The sequence below is a fragment of the Quercus robur genome, chromosome 6 (genome assembly GCF_932294415.1).
Source record: "Quercus robur chromosome 6, dhQueRobu3.1, whole genome shotgun sequence".
Taxonomy (NCBI): Eukaryota; Viridiplantae; Streptophyta; class Magnoliopsida; order Fagales; family Fagaceae; genus Quercus; species Quercus robur.
Window position 1 is genome coordinate 41745419 of NC_065539.1, and position 24429 is coordinate 41769847.

Here is a 24429-nt window from a genome sequence, read left to right on the forward strand (position 1 = left end):
CATGTATTTAAAAAAAAATACAAATAACGATTACTAGATCAATGTTACCAAACAGCCCCAATGTTGTTTAGTTTTCAATATTATAAAAATACATATTTGAGTGTTATAAAAATACATGTGAAAAGTGTTATTACTATTTAAATATTAAAAATTGTTGTTTAAACAACAGTGCCAAACAATCCTTCATGTTAATACTTCTATTTGTGCTTCGAGAACACATTGAACATTTTCGAAAAGTCTTGTTAGTAGTACGTAGTGGTACAATTCTCTCTTCTTCTTTTTTTTTTCTTTTACAACAAAAAGATATAAATATACGAAATATATATATTTTTTTTACCAGAAACAATTTTTTATTTACTCTGAAACATTTTTTTTTTTTTTTAAGAAAAGATGACTTCTTTTAGTCATTCTTTAGTTTTTGTTTTGATGATGTGTCAACCTCAGTCTTCACACTCTTCAGGACACAAATTAGAGAAAAAAAAGGAAAAGAAAGAAATTTGAAGAAACAGCAAGGAAATAGAAAGCTTTCCAATTCTGATGCTTCCCTTTCACTGTATGTAATGTGAAGCCATACCTCTACCTCTGCTTCTCATATATATCAATATCAGTCATCACCAAACACTGATAACTCCATTGCTTCTCTCTTTATTAAACCCCACCACCATCTCTCTCTCTCTTCTCAGAATTCCATGTGCCTCTCTCTACTCCTGTGCTCTCAAATTCCCTTAAACTGCACAAAAAAACGAGTCTTTTGCCTCTTTTGCTTTTGCTATCACATTTGTTTTGTGTTGTTTTGTTTTGGGTTGTTCCAAAACAGGCAAGTGTGGCTTGAGAGAAGCTGAAACTACCATTTTTTGGAGCTTTGGGATTGTATAGTGACAGCATTTGACCGTTTGAGTAAAACCCGGAAAGGAAAGCTAAAACTGAATCCTTGCATATTTGGAGATTTTGGACAATGGGGTTGATTTAAATGGATTTGGGAGCCTGGGAATGAGATTTTGAGGTTCTTTTAAGAAGAGATCTGGGGTTTGAGTTTTGTTCATTTTTTTTTTTTTGAGGAGGGCCTTGTGGAGCAAGTGATTTCAGAAGTGGTTCTGTGAACAGGTAAGCATTGAGAAACTTTTCTGTGCATAGAGCCTTTGTGTGTGTGTGTGTGTGTTTTTGTTGTTGTTGTTGTTATTATTTTTTGTTATTTTTGAGTGTTTATATATTCATTTATTCTCTATTTGGTTGCTGAGAGAACTGGGAAATTCTTTAAAAGATAATGGAACTTTGTAATTGTATAAGTGTTTTCCAGAATTCATAACTTTTAAAACTATAGGCTTGTTGTCGGTGTGGTTGTTTTAGGATAGGTTTAGGGAAGATTTTGGGTTTCTTAGGCCCCAAACGGTGAAATTTTGTCTTTCTGGGTTGTATGGTTCTTTTTTCTTCTTATTTATTTATTTTTGTGTGTGGATGATGGGGTTGTTTGGTTATTGGTTTGTATGAAATGATATATGAATGTGCTTGTTGAATGTGTTGGTTTTTCTGAAAGCAACATCTTTATCTGTCTGATTTTGTTTTTTTCTTTCTTTGGTTGAAATCTGGATTAGTTATAGGCATTTGTGTTGAGTAGGAGATAGGCTTGTGTTGTTTGTGATGGGAATCTTGAATGGTGAAAATTGGGTGGAAGATTTGGTCTTTGGGGACATAATGCAAAAGTAAAGTTTTTGGATATATGGAATTGCATTTTTCTTATGTTTTTACTGTGTAATTTGCAGGCAACTTGGTATCAGAAAAAAATGGCAACTGATCTTAACACAGGACTGTCCAAAAAGACATTTGTTTTTGGTTTGAAAGTGTGGGTGTTAATGGGGATTATCGTCGGGTTGTTTATTGTAGTAATCCTTGTGTTGCTATCATTTTGTCTGACTTCCCGAAAGAAATCTAAAAGGGGTAATGACATGCTTCCCCTTAGCCAAATTCCAGCTGTTTCAGAGGAAATCAAAGAGATTAAGGTTGATCAAGCTTCAGCAAACCATTATTTTCCCCAAGATGGTGCTTTTCTTACCCTCAGTGATAAGTTCCCTGACAAAGAGTTGGAGAAGGTTTTGATCCATTCAAAGAATGGAGATAATGGGAGTCAGTCAGGTTCATTTAATAATGTTGAGCATGAAGGTGCTGGTTCTCAGTCGGGAGAAGAGGGAGGTGCGGGAACACTTTCTGTGCACAGGCCTTCTTCACGCCCCATAACTGCTCCTTCACCTTTGTCTGGTCTGCCTGAGTTCTCTCACCTTGGTTGGGGTCACTGGTTTACACTAAGGGACCTAGATCGTGCAACAAACCGGTTTTCAAAGGAAAATATTATCGGTGAGGGTGGGTATGGAACTGTCTTTCGAGGTCAGTTGATTAATGGATCTCCTGTGGCTGTTAAGAAGCTCTTCAACAATCTGTAAGTTATTTCAATGCTTGTTTTGCTTACATTTTTTTTCCTTGGTGGACTTTCTGTAGGTTATATTTTCTTTCTATAATTGTGTAAATTATCTTATAGAGGACAAGCTGAGAAGGAATTTAGAGTGGAAGTTGAGGCTATTGGTCATGTTCGGCATAAGAACCTAGTTCGTCTTTTGGGGTATTGCGTTGAAGGAACCGAAAGGTATCATATCCATTTATATTCCATCTTTGTATTTTTGGCACTAGTAAATTATATTTTAATTTCATGCTTGTTTTTAAATATATTTATACAAATGAACTGTCAAAAGTAATTTGTCTTATCCCTCAGTGTTTCACTAATCTGCTGAGTATTGATTAATGCTCTTCATATAAAAAAAAAAATTGTGTCAAGAATTCACTAGAATATTTTTTACTAGAAAACAAAAGAAACTGTAATCTTTGCAACTGAATGAGTTGACTAATTTTTGCATGCATCTTTGCAATTGAATATATTCCCTTGTCAGATTGTTGGTATATGAGTATGTCAACAATGGCAATTTAGAGCAGTGGCTTCATGGAGCTATGCGTCAACATGGATTTCTTACTTGGGAAGCTCGGATGAAAATTCTCCTTGGCACTGCTAAGGCGTAAGTCCATCCATACCTTAATTTGATTATTTAGCCTTCTCTTGAGTTTGTTGCCTTTAGACTCATGAATGATTACATGTTGCAGGCTGGCTTATTTACATGAGGCTATTGAGCCTAAAGTAGTCCATCGAGATATCAAATCAAGCAATATATTGATTGATGATGACTTCAATGCTAAGATATCTGATTTTGGTCTGGCCAAATTGCTGTGTGCTGGGACAAGTTATATTACAACTAGAATTATGGGTACCTTTGGGTGAGTATTTTCCCCCTTTCTGATAAACAGTTTCTTGCATTGTCAATAGGCACCGATTTATTTGCTCCTCTTTTTCATTGCTTTTGTTTCCTAGGTTTAGTATATGTACGAGAAAATATTACTTTAACTGATTGGTATTTAACTATCCTTTTTCTTCCCCTGCTTTGATTGTGTGTCAGTTATGTTGCTCCAGAATATGCTAATTCTGGCCTCCTAAATGAGAAGAGTGATGTCTATAGTTTTGGGGTGGTGCTTCTGGAAGCAATAACGGGAAGAGACCCCGTGGATTATGGCCGGCCCCAGCATGAGGTATGCAATCATATTTCTTTTTGCTGCAACAGTTATTTGAAATTCCGCATGAGTATTGTTATTTCACTGTATTTGTTGCTTAGCAGCTACTGAAGGTGGTTTATAGGATTTCACTTTCCCCTCTTATACTTCATGTTAGGTTGCATGTCGTGAGTTAGTTAAATATAACTTGCAATTTCAATAAAATGGATACATGCACACCAAAGTTACTTTGGAGTTTTTAGCAGCTTAATTTGTTATATGATGCAGTTTTCCTTCCACAATTTATCTCAAAATGCATGACATGGCACTATACAGTCACAAACTCACACTTGTCTTGGTGTGATCCCATGGGTGGTTCTTGCAGGTAAATCTAGTTGACTGGCTGAAGTTGATGGTTGGAAGTAGGCGCTCGGAAGAGGTGGTAGATCCAAACATTGAGGCTAGACCATCAACAAGTGCCCTTAAGCGAGCCCTTTTGACTGCTTTGAGATGTGTTGATCCAGATGGTGACAAAAGACCGAAGATGAGTCAAGTTGTTCGCATGCTTGAATCTGAGGAATATCCTATACCCAGAGAGGTTGCTTCTAAAATCCTTTCTTTTTTTGGTCTAATAGCTTCTAAAATCTTCTTAGAACCAGATATACACATCTTGGTGCAGTGCATGCTTACAACCAAAATTTTACATGTTAGAAACATATGAGACTTGTGGCTCTTTTTCACTTCGGGTGTAGGTTAATCAACACCTGAACGTTTAGAAATCCATATTTCCTTACAAAATAGATTTCATTTTGAATGCCAAAACGATTAACTATTAAAATTTAGACTAAAGCACTCTTTTGGTCCTAAAAGTTTGGGGTTGTTTTTATATTGGCTCTTTACATTTTTATTTTTATTTTTATTTTTTAAATTTTGGGCCTCCATGTTTAATTCCACTTTCATTCAGCACTATTATCCATTTTCTATAGTATTCTGTCTATATTATATTTTTCTGCCTACTAAAATGAAATTCTTGCATTCTACAGCATTTCAAAGCTAGTGTTTCATGAAATATTTAAACATGAAAGGCACTTAACGGTCAAGATTCTAATGAAAATGGACCGCAAGGCCAATATAAAAACAAAAATATTAAGTGACAAAGTGAAAATTTTAAAATGTAAAAGGGCCAAAATTAAAATAGCCTCAAACTTTAAGGGGCAAAAGAGTGTACTTAAGTCTAAAATTTAAAGCTCAATTTCTTCCTTTGTGTATATATGTATACACAAATTGACCCTTCATGTGTGATGTCCTTGGAATTTTCAGGATCGAAGACGAAGGAGGAGTCAGGCAGGCAATGCAGAGCAAGATTCTCAGAGAGAGAATTCTGAAATGGATAGGAATGACAATCCAGATTTGAGATCAAATGGCAGAAGGAACCATCGGGCATAAACAATTTGATTAAGCCAATCACAGAATCTGAGAGATATTGGTTGCATGTTGAATCTTGTATTCTTTGAAACTTATAAATTCTTAGGCCTGCCCTTGTTGAGATCAAGGGATGGAAACATAAACTAGTGATTGCGGCATGGCTCATATTCCGTTTCTTTTTAATACCTAGATTTAGATGTTGGGAAGAAGATTATTTTGTTTATGAAAGTGGCAAATGTAACAGGACACCCCCGCCACAGGTGGTGTGTACAGGTTTATGAGTATTTTTTAAAAAAAAATTTCCTTTTTATTCATGCTTTTTTGGGTCATACTCTTAGCTCATTCTAGTTCAGGAAGATTTATCAATGGAAATCCCTTGCTGTGAAGTGAAAAATTGGAAGGGAAACAAAAGGCTGATTTAATGATTAAGACTATGAGAAATTTTATTTTTACTTGCAGGATACCCTTGATACGATTGATCTCTCCCCACCCTTTTTTGGTCTGATTACTATATGGAAAAATATTGGTGGCTTGCCAATTATTTATCCTTTCTAAATGGTTCATAGCATGGTAAAATTTTGCTCATTTCTCTCACCTTTATAATGGATTTCACCATGAATTTAATGAACATGAGAGAAAGAAGTCTCATTCACCGTATTTCGAGAATACCTAAGAATTCATTCACCGTATTTTGAGAATATTTAAGAATTACTCTATATTTGGGGGATGAAATAATTTCTTGATTGAATGGCAAAAGGAGGCACATCCAGGCCCCAAAATGTTTTTTATCTAAGCCTAATATTCTTAGGTTCAATCCAGGAAGATCCAGCTAATTTTAATCACCAAACAACTCAGACAAGCAACACACACCCCCACAGGCAAAGAAGTGGGACCAAGAAAAAATAAAAGGAACTGCACGGGCAAGAATCTTGACTCTTGCTACAAAAGTAAAAAAGGAAAATATATTGATATAACACCGACACTTAAACCCAGTGGGGTTGGCCGAGTGGTTGGGCATTCGGTCTCAATGTGGCTATCTTGGGTTTGACTAGGAGTTACCTAGTTCAAGTCCGGGTAACAGCACTTTGAAAAAACTCTCTAGGCCAACGATTTACCCCACTATGGGCCTACCCGTCGCGAACAGTGTTTTTTTTTTTTTTTTTGGAATGATTGAATCTATTCATAAAATTGTTACATGAGTGATTTGGCATACCTGTACTTTTTTCTTCAATCAAAAAAAGTAAAGAGAAGCGTTGTCTATAACATTTTTACAATAAATTATAGTCACAAAATCATAGGTGGTAAATTATTATTAGTTTTAATTTGAATCGTCCGCTTAATTTGCTTTTTTACCCACTAATAATAGTTAATAACAATCTGCCACTAAAGATATGTTGTGAAAGCATTGTAGATATAACATTTAAAATAATAATAATAATAAAAAATGATTGCCAAAAAAAAAAAAATCACTTCTCAACAGGAAGAAGCCTTAAATCAAAATTTGGGTGGCAGTGTAAGCTTAGCATGGCCTTTGCGTTGGAAGGAAATTAGTTCGTGAAGCTTTTTCTGATGAAGTTAAAAGAGAAGCAGGAGAGTAACTAGAACACATTTGCTCGTGGCACAGATGCATGCATGTGAATTATTCTAATGGCGGCTAGAACATCATGTTCCTTTCCATGCCTTCATCATAGTTGTTATAAGTAGCATATTTAAAACACACATGGCAGAATTAGCATTCATCTATTTCAGGTGAAATGAAGGGTATTTTATTTAAAAAATTTTTAGGTTTGTAAAATTTAATTCATACTCTGAAATATACTATCTTCAAAATGGAGAAGATGGTGATCTGTTGCTGCGATGGATCGTTTCATTGAAAATGGTCAATCTACTTTGTTTCTCTTGTATTCCGGTTGATAAAACAAACAACAAAAACATTTAAAAGTAACATTTTTCTCCATCTGAAGCAACTGCGAGGATCTTTAGTCCTCCATCCCCTCAAGTGGAGAAGTTTGATGTTCATCATTCAAGTGAGAGAAGTGGACCTCAAGGTTTGCACGCAATATCGTTTTCATCTTATCATTTTGGATTTACAACTTCACTCTTATTAATAGTTTTGAAAGTGTAAGAAGGAATTAGATGAACACATACACCCATAATTTTAATACACTAAGGAGTGTGTCAATTGACTCGATTCACTTCACACCATCCTAAATGTCACTTTCTCATTAAGCATTTATAAGCATGCATGTTGTCCCCAATAGTAAATTTTAATAACATATCAAACAAGAACTAAGAAGCATAGGGAAACCACCACACACTCTTGGTGTGATGGTCGCTCTACAAGTATAAGTTCTTGTGAGGTGGGATAGGACGGGACGCAAGAGCAAAGATTCAAATCTACAAGAAAGAGCTTCACACACATACACTTAGATTAGACCAGAGTAGAATTTTATCTTCAATAAAATAAAAAATAATAACAAAAAAAAGGGACAGGATGCAGCAAGATTTTCATAACTGCCTAGCAAAAATACAGAACAGTTTTTTTTGGGAATCAAATACACAACAGTTGAAACAAATATGCTAATGCTATTGCACTCCTAAAGAAAGCCATAGAGCAATAAATCACCCATAGCAGTTCAATATGCTAATGCTCTCAACAATCAAATCATCACATCTGTAGAATGATTACATAGATTACAAACATAAATCTGGTAGGCCATTGATGACTAAAAGGTACATGATCTAAAACACCCTGATCTAAAACACCCTGTTTACAAAACAAATTTCAATAATATATCCTGCAAGGAAGATTAAGTTGTCAGGAAGAATTCACAAGCGCTGCGGTGTTCCACTTGGGGGACCGGATCGAGGGTTCAATAGAGGCTGTAGAGCTTTAACTACAATGCTCATATTTGGCCGAAAATCAGCTTCATATTGCACACACAAGGCAGCAACAGCAGCCATCTGTTTCCAGCATATACCAAAAAGGAAAATGTGACTTCTAAAGAATGTGAAGTATGAAATCAACTACAAGTTGTCACCAAATTGAAGACAATTTTTCAGAGAGTGACTCAACATACTTGATCAGTTATTCTAAAACTATTACAAAAAGAGAAGGGTTGCAATATGCCAATAGGTTTTTTTTTTTTTTTCATTTACAAATTAAGATACAAAAAATTCAAATAGCAAACAGTAGTTTAGCATTTTGCAATTCCAGAATATAGCCTTGATTACCTTTGCAACTGCCTTGGAAGGGTATTCCGCATTGAGTCTAGCATCAACACATTGCTTCACCTTATCTTCACTGAGTTTTGGTGTTGCCTAAATTAATCCAGAATTGTAAAAGAATCAGGTTGAATAAAACCTGCAAGTCTATAACCTAGCAAATCTTTCTCTCTCCAAGCAAAAACAAGACAAAAAAGAGCAAAAGCACCAGATATAAATTACTAGCATAACTAAGATTTAGTACCCATGTCACAAGGCTCTGCTGTCCACGTGGTAGTGTATGATCAACAGGTTTACGACCAGTCAAGAGTTCCAGTAGGACGACACCAAAACTGTAAACATCACTCTTTGAACTCAGCTGCCCAGTCATTGCATATCTGCCATTCAAAGTCAGAAAACTTAGGCTTGATGTATTTTGAAAAGGTGTCTACTTCAAAGTGACAATTAGAAGTGAGACAACATGCCCAATGAAGTAGTCGGTAAGCCACAATGACCATTTATTACTTAGGTTGAATGAGTTCATACTGACTCTTGACCTGTCCAGCATTTTTTTTTCCTCTTTCCAGTACTTTCATTATAATAAATGGGCCTTGTTAACAAATGCCCTTAGGGCAATTGTTAATAAATCATTTTAGAAAAGTTTTGATATCACTTTCATAGAAAATATAAAAAGTCGTCAAAACAATTAATTTTTTTTCTCTTCCCATAAAAAGTTTCTAAAAATGCTTCCTAAACCAATGCTCTTAGGGCATCTGTTAACATTTCCCATAATAAATTAACACGTTATTTCTCCTTGTTCAATAAGATGAAGACTGCGATTTTATATTATGTTTTTCATTGTAATCAAACACAAAAAGATGAGAAGCACCCATCTGAAACACCCAGGAAAATCTTACTCTGGAGCATGATAACCAAAGGTGCCAAGTACACGAGTGGAATGAAGGCGTGCTGCATTATCAGGGGCTTCATTTGACAAATCAAAATCAGCAATCTTTGCAACATCATCATCAAAAAGCAGTATATTGCTGGACTTGATATCACGATGGATGATATGAGGTTGTGCCTTCTCGTGTAGATATTCAAGCCCTTTTGCTGCCCCAACAGCAATTTTAACTCTTTGTGCCCATGACAGAACTGGGCCTGGCTGTGCTCCTTTGACACCTTTTCGTCCTGTATTTACAAATTGAAAAACATTTTCTGTATCAGAAATGTTATAAGATATCTTGTTACTCATTCATTAAAAGATAGGCACCCACAAAATTTGACTCTGACACTAATGAGTTGCCGCCTCCCTACCAAAAGATGTTAACTCTCCTTTAGTGGATTTTACAACATGGTCAAAGAGTCCTTTGAGTCAACTCAAATTAAATCATTTTCTCAAATTAGTCTAAAACCACAAGAGTTCAATAACTATTATCCATTATAAAATAAATAGTTCGGCGACCAATAAGAAAATGCTATACACACACAAATTCAACAACAACAACCAAGCCTTAGTCTCAAAATTTTTGGGGATGACTATGAATCCTCAACATAGAGCCTTAGATGTTTTTCTATCCTATCCAAAGTCATACTCCCTGTTACCTCCTTAATTGGCATATACTTTTTTACTATTTCTATTAATGTTATTTTAGATCTTCCTTTACCTTTTTTCATTCTCTCTACTTGAATCATTCATCTTCCTCATACTATGTGTGCGTTTGGGTTAGGTGGAAAAATTAAAATTATTTTACTATTCAGTTTATTTTTGCTACTATTTATGGGCCCCATTGCACTTTTTGACACTATTCATAGGTCCCACTGTACTATTTCAACTAACTTTTACTTTTATTTACAATACTTTTAACAATAATTTTTCAGTTTCAGCAAAATAAGCGGTATTCAAATACACCCTACATATGACCAAATCATCTCAAGCAAGACCTCATCATCTTTTCATCAATAAAGGCCACCCCTATCTTTATGGGGATTTTCTCATTTTGGATTCTATCTTTTCATATAGTTTCGAATCCTATCTTTCCTTTTATTTCCACTTGTCCGTCTTAACATTTATCATTTCAATTACACTCATTTTATGAACATTTTGCTACTTCACACCCCAAAAATCAGTACCATAGGGCATAGCTAATCTTATAGCAGTTTTATAAAATTTTCTTTTTAACTTAATAGGTATTCTATGATCACGAAATACTCCAAACACGCTTCTCCATTTCATCCATCCTACTCTTATGGATTCACATCTTATTTAATATCTCCATTCTTATAAATTATTGATCCAATATATCAAAATTTCTCTCTCACTCTCTTAACCATCAACTTTACAACTCCTTCACTTTTACTAAACTTACATTTCGCGTACTCTGTTTTAGTCCTACTTAGTCTACTTAGCAAAAAGCCTTTAGATTCTAAAACATCTCTCCAAATTTCCAACTTGACATTAACTTAATGTCTGGTTTCGTCTGCTAAAACTCTATCATTTGGAAAAAGCATAGGCCAAAGGACTACATCTTGAATCAATCTAGTGAGCTCATCCATTACTAGTGCAAAGAGATACAAACTTAATGTTGGTCGTTGATGCAAACATATAGTGAATAGAAACTTGTGATGCTTTCATTTGTTCTCACACTAGTTACATATGCCTAATCAACTTAATATACATTAGAGGAACTCCTTTCTTTTCTAAAACTCACCAATAAACCTCTCTTGTTATATATATATATAATGACTATCACTCAGCTAAAAACACACAACTTTATTTCTATAGCCATTCCGAAATTTGAAAACAATGAAAAAATTCATCAATCAATAATTATATTGGTGGATACACATTCTTTTAAAAACAGAAGAATAAAATATTACTTACCATGAAGAATATCATGAAGAGACCCATTGGGTGCATATTCATACGCAAGGACACGAAGAGAGCCATCAACGCAATAACCAACAAGCTCGACAACATTTTCATTTTTTAGTCTTGATACCATGGAGACCTGTGAAGTTTTATGTCAACTTTCTAAGCAAAAAAGAAGACAGATAGGAGAAAAGTACCAGTTATGAGCATAACGAACTCTTGTAGTACCTTTGCTAGAAATTCTTGATCAGGTTGTTTACTTGAGTCTAACTTTTTAATGGCTGCAGTCTGACCACCATTCAGGACACCAAGATACACTCTTCCATATGAGCCCTCGCCAATTAAAGCCTTTGTACCAAAATTATCCGTTATATCCTTCAACTCTTCTACTGGAATGGCAGGGACAGCAATAGGTTGCATAGTTACAGTCTGTTTATCTTTTGGCACAGCTTCTTTAGCAGCATATCCTCCATTATTTCCTGCATGATTCATGTTGACTTAGGTTCATGGAAACAAAATCAGCAGCCATTAAAGGCAGATTAGAAATCAATCACAATCAAAAAGCACAGACAAAATGATAACACATGATAATGGCTAGCTATAATTACACGTTGTATAGCTTCCCCCCAAAAAAAGATTGGTAAATATGCAAGCAAGGAGACAGCACAAACAAATCACACAAAACAAGCATGGTTAAAATAAAAGAAAAAATAACAACAAACAAGTTTCTCTAGCTGATTTCAAGGCAGAAATTAAGGAATATCAACTACAAACTCAGATAATAAGGAACCATGCTTATACATTTTCTGCCCAATTTTTTTGAAAAAAAAGAAAACCTCAACCAGTGTAAAGGAGTAGCTTGGTCCAACCAAAAGAAGGAAAAAATAAGCATGGTTTAGGAATACAGAATCACCTGCGGAATTATTTGCCATGAATGGTCCAGTATCAGCAGCTTTATGGATATCATTTTCTTCACAACAACCAAAGCAGCTCATTGTCCTTTCTCCTAAAAAAAGATCTCAATTTTGCTTTTCTGAGCATCCAAAGGAAAGAAACATGTAATATAAGTAACCAAACCAAGCAAGTTTAAGCATCTCAAACAAAATATTCCTCCAAGGTAAATGCTCCAACAGAAAATTTAATCAGTTTTGAGATGTATTGCTATAATGAAATAAATACTTTACTATAGGTGCTCCATACCCTGGAGCCCAAACATAATATATTCTCAGGTCCAAAAAGAAACAAGCACCTTATTATGTGGTGGATTGTTAGGTTGTCATAAAAGGGAAAATAGAAGAAGAACAACAGCAACAAAAATAAAAATTGAAAATTCATAACAAAAGGGGAGAAATAAAATAACACTGATACTTTGATTTCAAAATTGAGAACAAAAGCAAAAGGACCACACCTTTTCTAATCTCTTTCAAACACACAAATGATCCCCTTATGCAAGTGTGGGAATTGTGGCAAATAATGGCATATAATATTGATTAGAAAAGCAGTCCAACAACTGATATCATATGCTACCCTGGTTATCACAGTTAGCCTCAATGGCATAAAAATTCTCAACTTTAAATAAGAAAGGTCATTCGATGTGACTTGACAATAGCCCTCTAACCAAAGATATTGACATAAATAGAAATGGATAAAAAAACTAGTCTTACTAGTTTGTTATTGTAGACACTCGATTTTACACCCATGATTTAATCAAGGATCATATACACATCATATAGACATATAGAATGAGTTTCTTAGGCCAGAAAAAGGGCTTCTTTTGTATTTTCATCAAGTGGTTGTTCCTATTTTCATTAAAAAGAAAAAAAATCTACAAGGCAGCCGACAACAACAACACAACCAAGTCTTTAACCCAAAATTTTGGGTTGGGTATGGACCCTCTATAGACTAGTAAGGGTTATTTTTTTCGGTTCTGCTCTATTCGATGTCATACTCTTTGTTATTACTTTAATGGAAAACATAAAAAAAATTTAAGGCAAGTAGAGATGACATGATTAGCGATAAATAGCAAAAGCAAGTACTTAACGTCACCATCATCAATCAAAGCCAATGCCTAATATCCCACCTAATCCCCTATCTACCAAATGAATTGAATTCAAAAGCCAAAAAGAAACTGCATAGTACAAGCAAACAGCAAACACCAATAAAACTCACACCTACACACCAAACCACAACAAATCATCCCATTATACTACACTCAAGAGAATTAACACATACAAATGCAAGATTTTATGAGCCATCACACAAAATCCATTTGCTATATACAAGAACCACATAACACAAAATTCTGAACTTTTCCCCTCCACAATCAAAAGAGAAATGACCCCAAAAACAAAAACACCACAAACTGATCAAAATACAAATGAAACATAGTTCCAAGAACTGAAAAAGAAGTGATGGGTAACACAAATCAAAGGGCTTTGAGGAAAATTCAACATAGACCCAGAAATCTACAGTCAACAAAAAGACTCACCTTCTTTGGAGTATAAGCAGATATGCTTGAAAGTTGTATTCACTATTCACTAAAATCCTTTATAAATGTTACTCAAAATTCTCAGTATATACTGTAAAGTAAAATATGTAATAGAAAGTGATATAATAAAGCCGGCTAAAGATGCAAAGACAGGAGTGAGATTGAATTTACACTTGCATGGAAATTGAAAGTGATGGGTGTTCTTGTCCTATGTTTTCCTATCTTTCTTTTTTGACTAGTGTTTGAACTTTAAAGATTGGAAATTTGCAAAGTGAGCGGTTCTGTTTTTTTTTTTTTTTTTTTTTTTTTTTTTTTTTTTTTTTTTTTTTTTTTTTTTTTTTTTTAAGGCAGTTCTGTTCTGCTTTGTATTGTCACCCCGGTCTTTGCGGTTCTGGCAATTTCTTTGTCATAATAAGCGTCTAAAAGGACGTTTTAAACTTGTACTAATATTTAATGTAAGAATTAAATACTTTTTTTTTTTCGCTAGGAGAATTTAATACCAATAAAATTATTTATTCTAGAATAGTAGTGTAGAATAGTATTAAATTATTTATTTATGCGGATAAAAAAAAAGTATTAAATTATTTATTTTAGAAAATTATTTAGTGTAGAATAGTTTAAATTATTTGTTCTAGAAAATTATTTATTGTGTAGAATAGTATTAAATTCTCCTAGCTAAAAAGGAAAAGTATTTAATTCTTACATTAAATATTCTAGGAAAATTATTTATTCTTCTCAGCAAAAAAAATATATATATAGGAAAATTATTTATTCTTAGACTGTACATTAACATAAATTCAATTGGTTGAAGGGGTCGTTTATGTGCAATGAGAAAATAACAAGTAATATTTAGGTAATCTTAGAGCATGGAAAATGATGTTTTTTTTTTTCTCACATTCATCGTAGGATCCACTTATTAAATTTATGGTGAAGTTAATTATTAAATATGTGAGAAATGAGCATCATTTATCTATACTCTGAAAGTACCTAAGAATTTTTCGAAAATAATATGTCATTGTATTTCAAGTGCGTTGAGTTGAATAATTGACATAATAATTTTTATAACTGTTGATGTGGATTTATTGTGATTGATACAATAAAAATAGTATTAGTGGTAGACAAAAGTGAAAGTAATATTATTGCAAGCGTGTCAATATTTATGAAAAAAAAAAAACTATAACCTCACTCTTTAAAAATATCTTCCTATACAATACTTTGTGTTTTAAATATATCTTTGACCTTTCAGCATGATATGAACACCGTATGAGTATGACTTGGGATTAGTTGTTACACAATCAACCTAACGTTTGATTCGAAAAATAATATATTAATTCAATTTTGAATATATTAGTCAAAAATCAAAGTCAATTATTCATAGTTTTAACACGTAAAAATTTCATTTAGAATTTAGAAAGGTTTGTTTGAATACCATTTATTTTGTTGAAATTGAAAATTTATTACTAAAAGTGCTATAAATAAATGTAAAATTTAGTTGAAATAGTATAGTGGGGCTCATGAATAATTTCAAAAAGTGCAGTGGGATTCATGAATAGTAGTAAAAATAAACTGAATAGTAAAATAATTTATAATTTTCATTCAAATCCAAACGCATACTTAGGGTCAGTTTGGATAGAACTTATTTTGCTGAAACTGAAAACACTGTAGCAAAATAATTTTTAAATGTGTGAATAGTGCTGTGGGACCCATTTTTAATGAAAAAATTGATAAAAAAATGAAATTTGTGGGTTCGTGAACAGTGCATGAATGCACTGTTCACGGAAGACCGGTCAAAAGTTGCGGCTACTGTTCATGTACCATACATGAATAGTACCACTTGTTGGGGGAAAAAGGCGTGAAAAAAAAAAAAAAAAAAAAAAAAGAGGGAAAACGCAGCAAACGCTGGATCCAAACTATGCCTTAGTATCTATTTCGAAACTGCGTCTGCATCTACGTCTAGTGTTTCACCTTTTTTTTTAGAAGAACGTTAACTGAGTTCAAGTGGGTCCCATACACTATTCACGGGAGCCACAAATCTCTTTCTTCAACAAAACTTTCATTAAAAATAGATCTTACGACATTATTCATATATTTAAAAATTATTTTACTACAGTGTTTTCAGTTTTCAGTTTTTAGCAAAATAACCGCTTATTTTGCTGAAACTAAAAACTTATTACTGAAAATACTGTAATTAAAGGTAAAAGTTAGTTGAATTAGTAAAGCGGGGTCATGAATAGTACCAAAAAGTGCAGTGGGACCCATGTATAGTAGTAAAAATAAGCGAATAGTAAAATAATTTTAATTTTTTATTGGTATCCAAACACACACTAAGCATGCGTTTGCCTAAGGATTATTAGGTGTTTTGCTTTTTTGGCTGGGTCCCATGGCACTGTTCATGATCTAATCAAACTTCAAAAAACACGCATAAGTAGGTCAGTTGTGAGTCTCACGGCACTATTCATAATTTAAAAATTATTTTATTACAGTGTTTTTAGTAATTAGTTTTCAGTTTTTAGCAAAATAAGTGGTATCCAAACAAACTCTAAGTGTGCTTGACTTGAGATTGGTTTCATAACTATTTAAATTAAAAAAAAAAAAAAAAATGTGAGTAGCCTATGAAGGTTGGCTTAGAATTTTATTTTTTTAATTTTTCTCACAATAAGTTTTTAACTCCGATCCCTATGGACCAAAACCTATTTCAGCTAGTAAAACGTTTGATTCTCAAAAAAAAAAAAAAAAAAAAACTAGTAAAACGTTTGATTCTCACAAAAAGAAAAAAAGAAAGTAAAACGTTTTATTGTACTAATTAGTCCTTTACTTTCTTTATTACCCACCTATTCCTTTCTTGGGTGGGCACTTTTTATTTAAAGAATACTGTTTGCCCTTAAAATGTATCATATGACTCTTATTTATTTATTTATTTTCTTCTAGATGATCTAATTAGAGTTCATCACAAAATTAGACAATACATTGTAAACTGAAAAATAAAAATAGAGACCATGTATTGTATTTGTAGCAAATAAATAAATATTGGGTTATTAAATTATTATTTAAAATTGCTCATTAGAATGCAGCGAGGAATTTGACAGTGATGGACATGGGACACCCAGAGAAAGCTATAAAAGGAAGATAGCTGGAAGCCAAAACCTTTTTCTCTTTTTTCAGCCATTGGAGTGACCTAATGTGAACTTCAATTTCATTTAAGGTGCTTCTTTGCTGGAATTGGTTGGCATTTGGAAATGTCCCACTTGGCACAATTATTGCCCCTTTTAATATAACTCCATATTAAAATTAATGAAACTATTTTTTTATGCTAAATCCTCATCTTCATGTACTAAAGTATATCTGTCTCTGAATAAGCCTAATCAAGCACCCCAAGAAGCAATAATTATGAGACTCATTTAAAAATTGAGTTATATGTGTAAAGTTTTCAAAATTCATATTGCAGTTTATTCTTTTTTTTTTCTTTAAATAATTGGTTTTTTTAATAATTTTTTTAATTTTTTATAATTTTAATAAGACTTTTGTTTGAGAGGGGTTTGATGGTTGGGCTACATAACACCTACCCCAATCTCATACCCCATCCTCCTTTATTACCTTGAAGGTTCATAGGCATGGTATTTGGATCTTTGGGCTGAGCTCTAGTGGGCCTTTTGACTTGGTAAGTGGCATTCATTGGGATATATATTTTAAAGCCCAAGGCTCCCTCAAGAACCAAATGGTATGTAAATAATCCATACCATTTGTATTGTAAATTTGTAGCACCTAAATTGAATTACCAATATATTTTCAGTGACTTTAATGAGTCAAACGTTTATATAGGGTATAAAAGTGGATAACTTAAAAAACGGATGGCAATCTTGATAGCATCTAAATTCAGAAAAATAGGAACTTATTAAGTTATCTACCGCGAAAAGCCTTATAGGTTATAGTTTAACTTTTTTTTTTTTAGGAACAAGTTATAGTTTAACTATTAACACTTCTTAGTGGTTTTAACGGAAACATTTATGTTTGACTTTCTTTCCTTTTATAACTATTAAATTATAAATAAATAAATAAATAAAAACTGCATACCATCTTCTCAACTCAATCATATTTATTACCATGATACATAGTTCGACTGTTAGGCACCCAAAATAATAGAAAATTATTGAATACTCCAGAAGTACCATAAATACATACTCCCTCCTCTCATAAGAATTGTGGGTCTTACTATAAATTTAATTAGTGGGACCCCTATTTATGTGAGAGGGAGGAATATGCATTTATGGTACTCGGGAGTACTTAATAATTATCGCAAAATAAGTTATCTTGGTGGGTTCAAGTTAGCTCAATTGGTAAAGTCTCTGATGGTTGAATGAGAGATCTGGGGTTCAATCACTGCCTATACCAAAAACTGATTGGTGTCTTGGTTTGATGACAAAGAGCAATCATCAGAGCAGACGTCATAGGTTGAAACTCTCTAAAAAAAAACTTATCTTGGGAAAATCCATAAAAGTTGAGAATGACCTTGACTTAGCCTACTCAGAAACTGAGCAATCCGTTTATTAATCACATTATTAATTATAAGTTATAAGTATAACTTATGAGGGTAAGACTTAGGTACAGTACTTAAGTGCAATTTGTTGGTTTCCTCTCTTAAGATTATGCCATGTGAATTTTTTTTCATGGTATGGAACTTTATTTTTTAATTAAGTATCCACATGTCAGAATCTTAAGAGATGAACCTAAGGAACTGCACCTAAGGTATTGTACCTGAGTTTTGTCCAACTTATGACAATAGTCTCCTATTAACTATACTAGTAAAGATTCAAAAAAAAAAAAAAAAAAATAGATCCTCTAAAGTTCCATAAAAATTCTTTATAAAAGGGATGGAAAGAGGAGAATGAAGTTATGCATTCAAATTACTACATAGTAACATCTTCTATCCTATAATAAAATATTTACTATAGCTTAAGCATCGGGTGATGACCAAAACTAAGTTGATAACCTTTTTATCATCATTATTTGCACGTGTCCATTGTCCATGCCAAATGCACAATCAATTTGTTTATCACTCATGATAGAGCTATTACTACTTTAAAAATAATTTTAAATATAACTAAAAAAAAAATCTATTTTAAAACCCTAGTGGGGGAAGCCTATTCTTTTCCCTCCAATTTTATTAAGCCCAATGGCATAAATAGGATAATAGTTTATATATTTATACAATCCGGGTTCAAAGAATCTGGCTATGACAGAAATTTTACATACTATAATCGTAAACTCCTTTTTTTCACACTATAATGGCATAAATTATTATGTATATTCAATGTACCATGCCTTCTTTTAATATATAAAAAAAAAAAAAATTATAGATATATAATATTTTCTCAACAAATATTAAGTTACAAATTATTATTGGTAGATAAAAAAAATTAAGTTAGTGATGAGCCCAAATTATAACCGGTAATAGTCTACCATTTAAAATTTATTGTAAAAATGTTATAAATTTATTTTTACTCCATAAATTCTCTAACTACTATGGGTAAGTAGTTAGTATGGCCTAAGCAATATGGGCTTATATATGTTCTTAGTTACTATATGGGTCTTGGGTCCCGCATAAAACTAAATGTTGACTCTGGATTTTAGTCACACAAACCCTCTGCCAAGAAAAAGGCATTTCCATTTTTTTATTCTCTAATGCCATTGTGAAACATGATTCTTGAAAAAGGGAAATCCATCATCACCCGTGAAAGAAATGGGCAAATAAAAAGGATATATGAATCTGCTTTTGATTGATTTGGTCTTTATTGGTTTCACATTTTTTTGTGGACTCAAAAACTATAGATAAAGCCTCTCCACATACATGATTCCTTATAGTCCTCGCATAAAATTATGGGAATACATTAAAAAAAGCAAAAAAAAAGGTAGTCTCTAAGCCCAAGGTCAAATTAAGTTAATCTGCCAAGAAATGTTGGAAAAGTCGGTGACTGGTTCAATGTAAAATGCAAGGGAATGCACATAAAATATTCATGATACTGACTTTTTGTACACTTTATATTTGGGTTTGGGACCATTTTATTTATTGGGTTAAGTAGCTAAAAAGCATTTTATTTGTTGGGACAGGTCACAAATTCTCCTACTCTACTACTGCCCTGCACAAGATAGACCTCTCTACAAATCCAACACGGCTTGAGCATTTCCAAAAGTTCAAATGCCATCATATTTGATTTATATATACATATAGAAGAAAGTCAATTGCAGCTATTCATGATTTCATTCATGATGACGTAGATATTTACAATGCACAACCTAAAAGTGTTCATCCAACCCTTCAAGTGAGTTCCAAAAATCAATCAATCACTAAAACGTATCAGGGGTTCCTTTTTTTATAAGTGTACTTCTTAAATTTTAGTAAAACTTTTCAATCAACATTAATTTGCAATATATTTAGCTTCTAATTAACCCCCTTTTTTTTGCTAAATAGGATTTAGTTAACATAACTAGTAAAATTTCTTGTTAAAATTAACAAGTTAGGATTAAATCTTGTGTATATCTGAAAAAGAAATCCATTGATGTTTGGTTGATAAAGATCAATTATCATGGAATGAATTTTACAAGTTAAAATCTTGTTGTATATATAAAAGAATTGCAATATCCAATTCCAACCAATTAGAATAATTTTTTCAATTTTTTTATATTGGGCTAATTCAAACATATTTTAAACATTTATATTAACAAATCTACTAATTTTGATAGATTAGTGCACTCATTTGTCAATCTTAACATAACTTTTTATGTAGGATAGAAATTAAAAATTAATCTCAAATCTTATATTAATTGTATATTTATAGTCTAGGTGGACATATTGGAAATGGTCCCATGGTTTAGGTATATAATTGTATTTAGGAATAATTACACTTTACCCACCTGTGGTTTGCCTCTAATTCTATGTGCCTACCCGTGGTTTAAATTTTGACACTTTACCCACCTGTGATTCTCACCGTGAGTGTGCCGTAACCCACCTCTTCACTTTCCGTTACTCTAACACAGAATAAGTAAAAAACAAACCTCAAAACGGATCAAAACACTCTCATCAAATCTTGAACATGAAGAACATACCCAAAAAAATCTGAAGAACATAACATGTCTTGCGCTTTATCTTTTCCTATTTGTCTCTTCAGTTGGCTCACTAGAGCAAGCCCAGGCGTTGTATATGGTTACTCTTTTACATTAATATAGTTCTGTCTATTATCTCCAAAAAAAAAAAAAAAAAAAAGTGAAACCCAGAATTTTTGAACATAAACCCAAACCAAAAACTAAACCCAAAAATCTTGAAGATTAACCAAAAATTAAACCCATAAATTTTGAACATGACCCATAAAATTTTAATAGATTATCGTTTACTTTTGAGTTTTCTCAACTGGGACTTTGCTCAAGCACTTCGTGATCTGGACTTTGCTTTTGGAACTTATATCTCATCTGGGTTTTGCATTTAGAAGTTACTGGTAATATGGGTTATGCCCAAAATCTAGTTGGTCATCTGGGTTTTTTTTTGCTGGGGTCGAGCTCTATGAAGTTGGAGTGGGGTCTGGTTGGTAAAGTTCAGTGATTTAAAATTTTCTTCAATTTCAAGTTTTGAAACCTGGGTTGGCGAAAGACTGGAAATTGGTCACTGGTTTTGGCTTGGGAATTGGAGCTCGGCGCCTTAAGAAAGGCCCCTCTCTTTAGATCTGTAGCAAATACTGATGATGCATTACTTTCAGAACCATTTCTTGTGAGTAGGCATACATCAAAAGCTACAATCGTAAAAACATGATGCGCTTTTAGGTGAGAATTGCCTTTCATGTTTTGTCTTTGACCTTTTTATTTTTGGAGAATCTTATCTTTGACATCTTGTATAGGGATAATGCGTATAGGGATATTGTGCCACTTCAATTCATATAGGGATATCGCATTTGCCATATTGAGAGTTACGCATTTACGCATTTACAGAGGAAACTGAAGGTTCGGAAGCGGCGAAGAGTGGTTGATCTGCGTTTTTTTTTTTTTTTTTTTTTTTTTTCTTGGGTATGTTCTTCATGTTCCAGATTTGTGTGAAGGGGGAGAGAGACAAATACCACTTTTTGATCTTCTTTCTCTTATATTTTGTGCTATTTTTTGTTTTGGGAGGAGAGAGACATAAAACTTGTACAAAAATACTTATTTACCCTTAATTTTAACAGAGGTGGGTTACGACACACTCACGGTGAGAATCACAGGTGGGTAAAGTGTCAAAATTTAAACCACGGGTAGGCACATAGAATTAGAGGCAAACCACAAGTGGGCAAAGTGTAATTATCCCTTGTATTTAACATAATGGCGGAGCCAAGATTTGACTCCAGGGGGGCAACATGTATATACTGTTGAAAAATCTGGTTTTGCATCGTATACAAAACACATAGCAAAAGCAACAAACACAAATCTACTTCATTCATGAGAGATAACATGTAAAAAATATAAAGCATACCTTGATGTAGTGAAATTAAAAAACAAGACTTAAGAATACCCCTAATCAACATCCCAATTCCACATGGTGCCCGAGAAGAGTGGTCTCTCAATCAGTCTTTATGCACGTTGATTTTCAAAGAAAGTTCTTCTTCTTCTCCTTGTAGAGAAAAACCCTCTCTTTTTTTTCATTATACGTACATTCTAACTACCTTAGTAGTTACTTTATTTAATAACTCTTATTAAAGAAAAACTGATTATCTAATTGGGCTAACCTTTTGGACCTGTCCAATTGGGCTTTAGTTTGTAGCTTGAGATGGGACCAAAGGGAACAAATAAGACTCTAGCTCCAATGGGCTTTGAGCTTATTTGTCAACTCTTGACAAGTCCAAAGTTACCATTAATTATATTTAATACCATTATATAAATATAATTATACTCTAGGCCTTATTAATAAATTATATCCCAAGACTCTAATGATATCATTTGACCCCTCCATGAAATATCCATAGTGAACAAATTCATAATGAATTGTTACTTTGTAAACAACTATTTTATCCTTGAGTATCCAGTTTAATCTTTTAGTTATTCATATTTATTAAAATCCGATTTCAATAAATATAAATTTCAGTAACTCCTTACTAAAGTGGGCGCCCTGAATAACTAGTTCCCATTAAACTTATCTCAAGAGGATACTTCGTGTCTCTATAAAAAGAGATTATGGATTCCATCTTGAGAATATGTTTTCCCTCGACACTATGTGTGGTTATCCAACATACTAAGATTTTGACCGTCAATATTAGATCTCACTCTTGATATATCAAAGTAACCTACATTTCATGATCGAGTTCACTATCCTCTTAAGATTGAGAGTCTATGAAATTAGAAGTTGTGAGATTAATCATTCAGGTGACAATTGTTGATTGAATAATTAATCTCACAGCAGTCCTGTTCAATGTGTATTAACACTTAAGACACATCAACTAGAAGTCTCCACTTCCATGATTAAGACAAACCATCTTAGTTGATGTGTTATAGTCTTCGCAAATGAAATGTTCAATTTCATCACCGACTACGAACTACGTTTTGAGTTTACAAGAAACTTGTGATATATATCTTCTGTGACTAAATCACATAAATCATATACAATGCATCTCAAAGACTATGATAATGTCTCATTAGTTTATTTATAAATAGTCTCATATAATTAAACAATTTAATTATTTATGACATTAATTTGCAATATATTTAGCTTCTAATTAACCTTTTTTTCTTTGCTAAATAGGATTTAGTTAACATAACTAGTAAAATTTCTTGTTATCAAATAAACAAGCTAGGATTAAATCTTGTGTATATCTGAAAAAGAAATCCATTGATGTTCGGTTGATAAAGATGAATTATCATGGAATGAATTTTATAAGTTAAAATTTTATTGTATATATAAAAGAATTGCAATATCCAATTCCAACCAATTAGAATAATATTTTCAATTTTTTTTTTTTATATTGGACTAATTCAAACATATTTTGAACATTTATATTAACAAATCTACTAATTTTGATAGATTAGTGTACTCATTTGTCAATCTTAACATAACTTTTTATGTAGGATAGAAATTAAAAATTAATTTCAAATCATATATTAATTGTATATTTATAGTCTAGGTGGACATATTGGAAATGGTCCCATGGTTTAGGTATATAATTGTATTTAACACAATGGCGGAGCTAGGATTTGACTCCAGGGGGTCAACATGTATATACAACTATATACATGTATGCAAGTGCATGCACTTACACACACACACGTACATATAGTATTTGAGATCAATATAAAAGACATAATAGTGTATTAATTATAATTATCATTTAAAATGAGTATTGAAAAGGAAAAAAATTAATAAATTAATAATATGAGATCTAAGTGGGGACACTCAAAAGGCAAAAATGGTTTTACCGTTTTTCTCTCATTTCCTTATTTGTCACTCTCAGGTTTATGTTTTACTCCTTTAGATAGTTAACAGCCAAGCAATGCTATTGCTCTTATTACTTGTGACTCTGAGCGAAAGCTGTCCACTCCAAAGAGCCCTCAACTTAGTGTGTACTTTGTACAAAGAGTAATGTAAATTTACTCAGAGTAGTGTGACCCTTGATTTTTTTTAGTGGGTCAAGGGGGTAATTGACCCTCTTGACCCCCTGGTTCCGCCCCTGATTTAACAACGTATAATTTGTATATATAAATCTACTGTTCATTATTATCAAGATTATCCTTACTGTTTATATTTAGTTCAAATTGATTTTCTCTTTCAAAAATAATAAGGATAAAAATGTAATTTGAAAAATAGTTAAAAGAAATTTTGGAAAAAAAGAAAGAAAGAAGATAAGGAATA

The 24429-nt window shown here is 32.7% G+C and overlaps 2 protein-coding genes across 12 annotated transcripts; one reads left to right on the plus strand and one right to left on the minus strand.

The window, feature by feature from the left end:
* Positions 1-457: 457 nt before the first annotated feature.
* Positions 458-5324, plus strand: LOC126688808 (probable receptor-like protein kinase At5g18500). The gene is made up of 8 exons (XM_050383652.1): positions 458-1104; positions 1761-2431; positions 2531-2635; positions 2937-3059; positions 3145-3315; positions 3495-3624; positions 3971-4183; positions 4906-5324. The coding sequence occupies exons 2-8, from the start codon at positions 1782-1784 to the stop codon at positions 5029-5031; spliced, it is 1518 nt and encodes a 505-aa protein (XP_050239609.1). The 5' UTR covers positions 458-1104; positions 1761-1781; the 3' UTR covers positions 5032-5324.
* Positions 5325-7497: 2173 nt separating this feature from the next.
* Positions 7498-13876, minus strand: LOC126688809 (pto-interacting protein 1). Of its 11 annotated transcripts, none has more exons than XM_050383659.1 (8): positions 13746-13876; positions 12000-12119; positions 11315-11583; positions 11099-11225; positions 9132-9405; positions 8480-8612; positions 8245-8331; positions 7498-7974 (listed from the first exon to the last, which is right to left on the minus strand). In XM_050383659.1, the coding sequence occupies exons 2-8, from the start codon at positions 12079-12081 to the stop codon at positions 7840-7842; spliced, it is 1107 nt and encodes a 368-aa protein (XP_050239616.1). In that variant the 5' UTR covers positions 12082-12119; positions 13746-13876; the 3' UTR covers positions 7498-7839. The 11 variants fall into 11 exon arrangements, with proteins under 11 accessions (XP_050239616.1, XP_050239622.1, XP_050239617.1 ...); XM_050383665.1 differs by having other exon boundaries at positions 11315-11565; positions 13746-13865; XM_050383660.1 differs by having other exon boundaries at positions 11315-11565; positions 13575-13816.
* Positions 13877-24429: the final 10553 nt, after the last annotated feature.

What these genes read in the sequence shown, in the direction of transcription:
- LOC126688808 (XM_050383652.1), top strand. Translation starts at nt 1,782, where the DNA reads ATGGCAACTGATCTTAACACAGGACTGTCCAAAAAGACATTTGTTTTT. An exon ending in CTCCTTGGCACTGCTAAGGC is followed by an intron (nt 3,060 to 3,144) that starts GTAAGTCCATCC and finishes TACATGTTGCAG; the next exon opens with GCTGGCTTATTTACATGAGG. An exon ending in AGAATTATGGGTACCTTTGG is followed by an intron (nt 3,316 to 3,494) that starts GTGAGTATTTTC and finishes ATTGTGTGTCAG; the next exon opens with TTATGTTGCTCCAGAATATG.
- LOC126688809 (XM_050383659.1), bottom strand. Translation starts at nt 12,081, where the DNA reads ATGAGCTGCTTTGGTTGTTGTGAAGAAAATGATATCCATAAAGCTGCT. An exon ending in ATCAAGAATTTCTAGCAAAG is followed by an intron (nt 11,226 to 11,314) that starts GTACTACAAGAG and finishes AAAACTTCACAG; the next exon opens with GTCTCCATGGTATCAAGACT. An exon ending in TCTTCATGATATTCTTCATG is followed by an intron (nt 9,406 to 11,098) that starts GTAAGTAATATT and finishes TTGTAAATACAG; the next exon opens with GACGAAAAGGTGTCAAAGGA.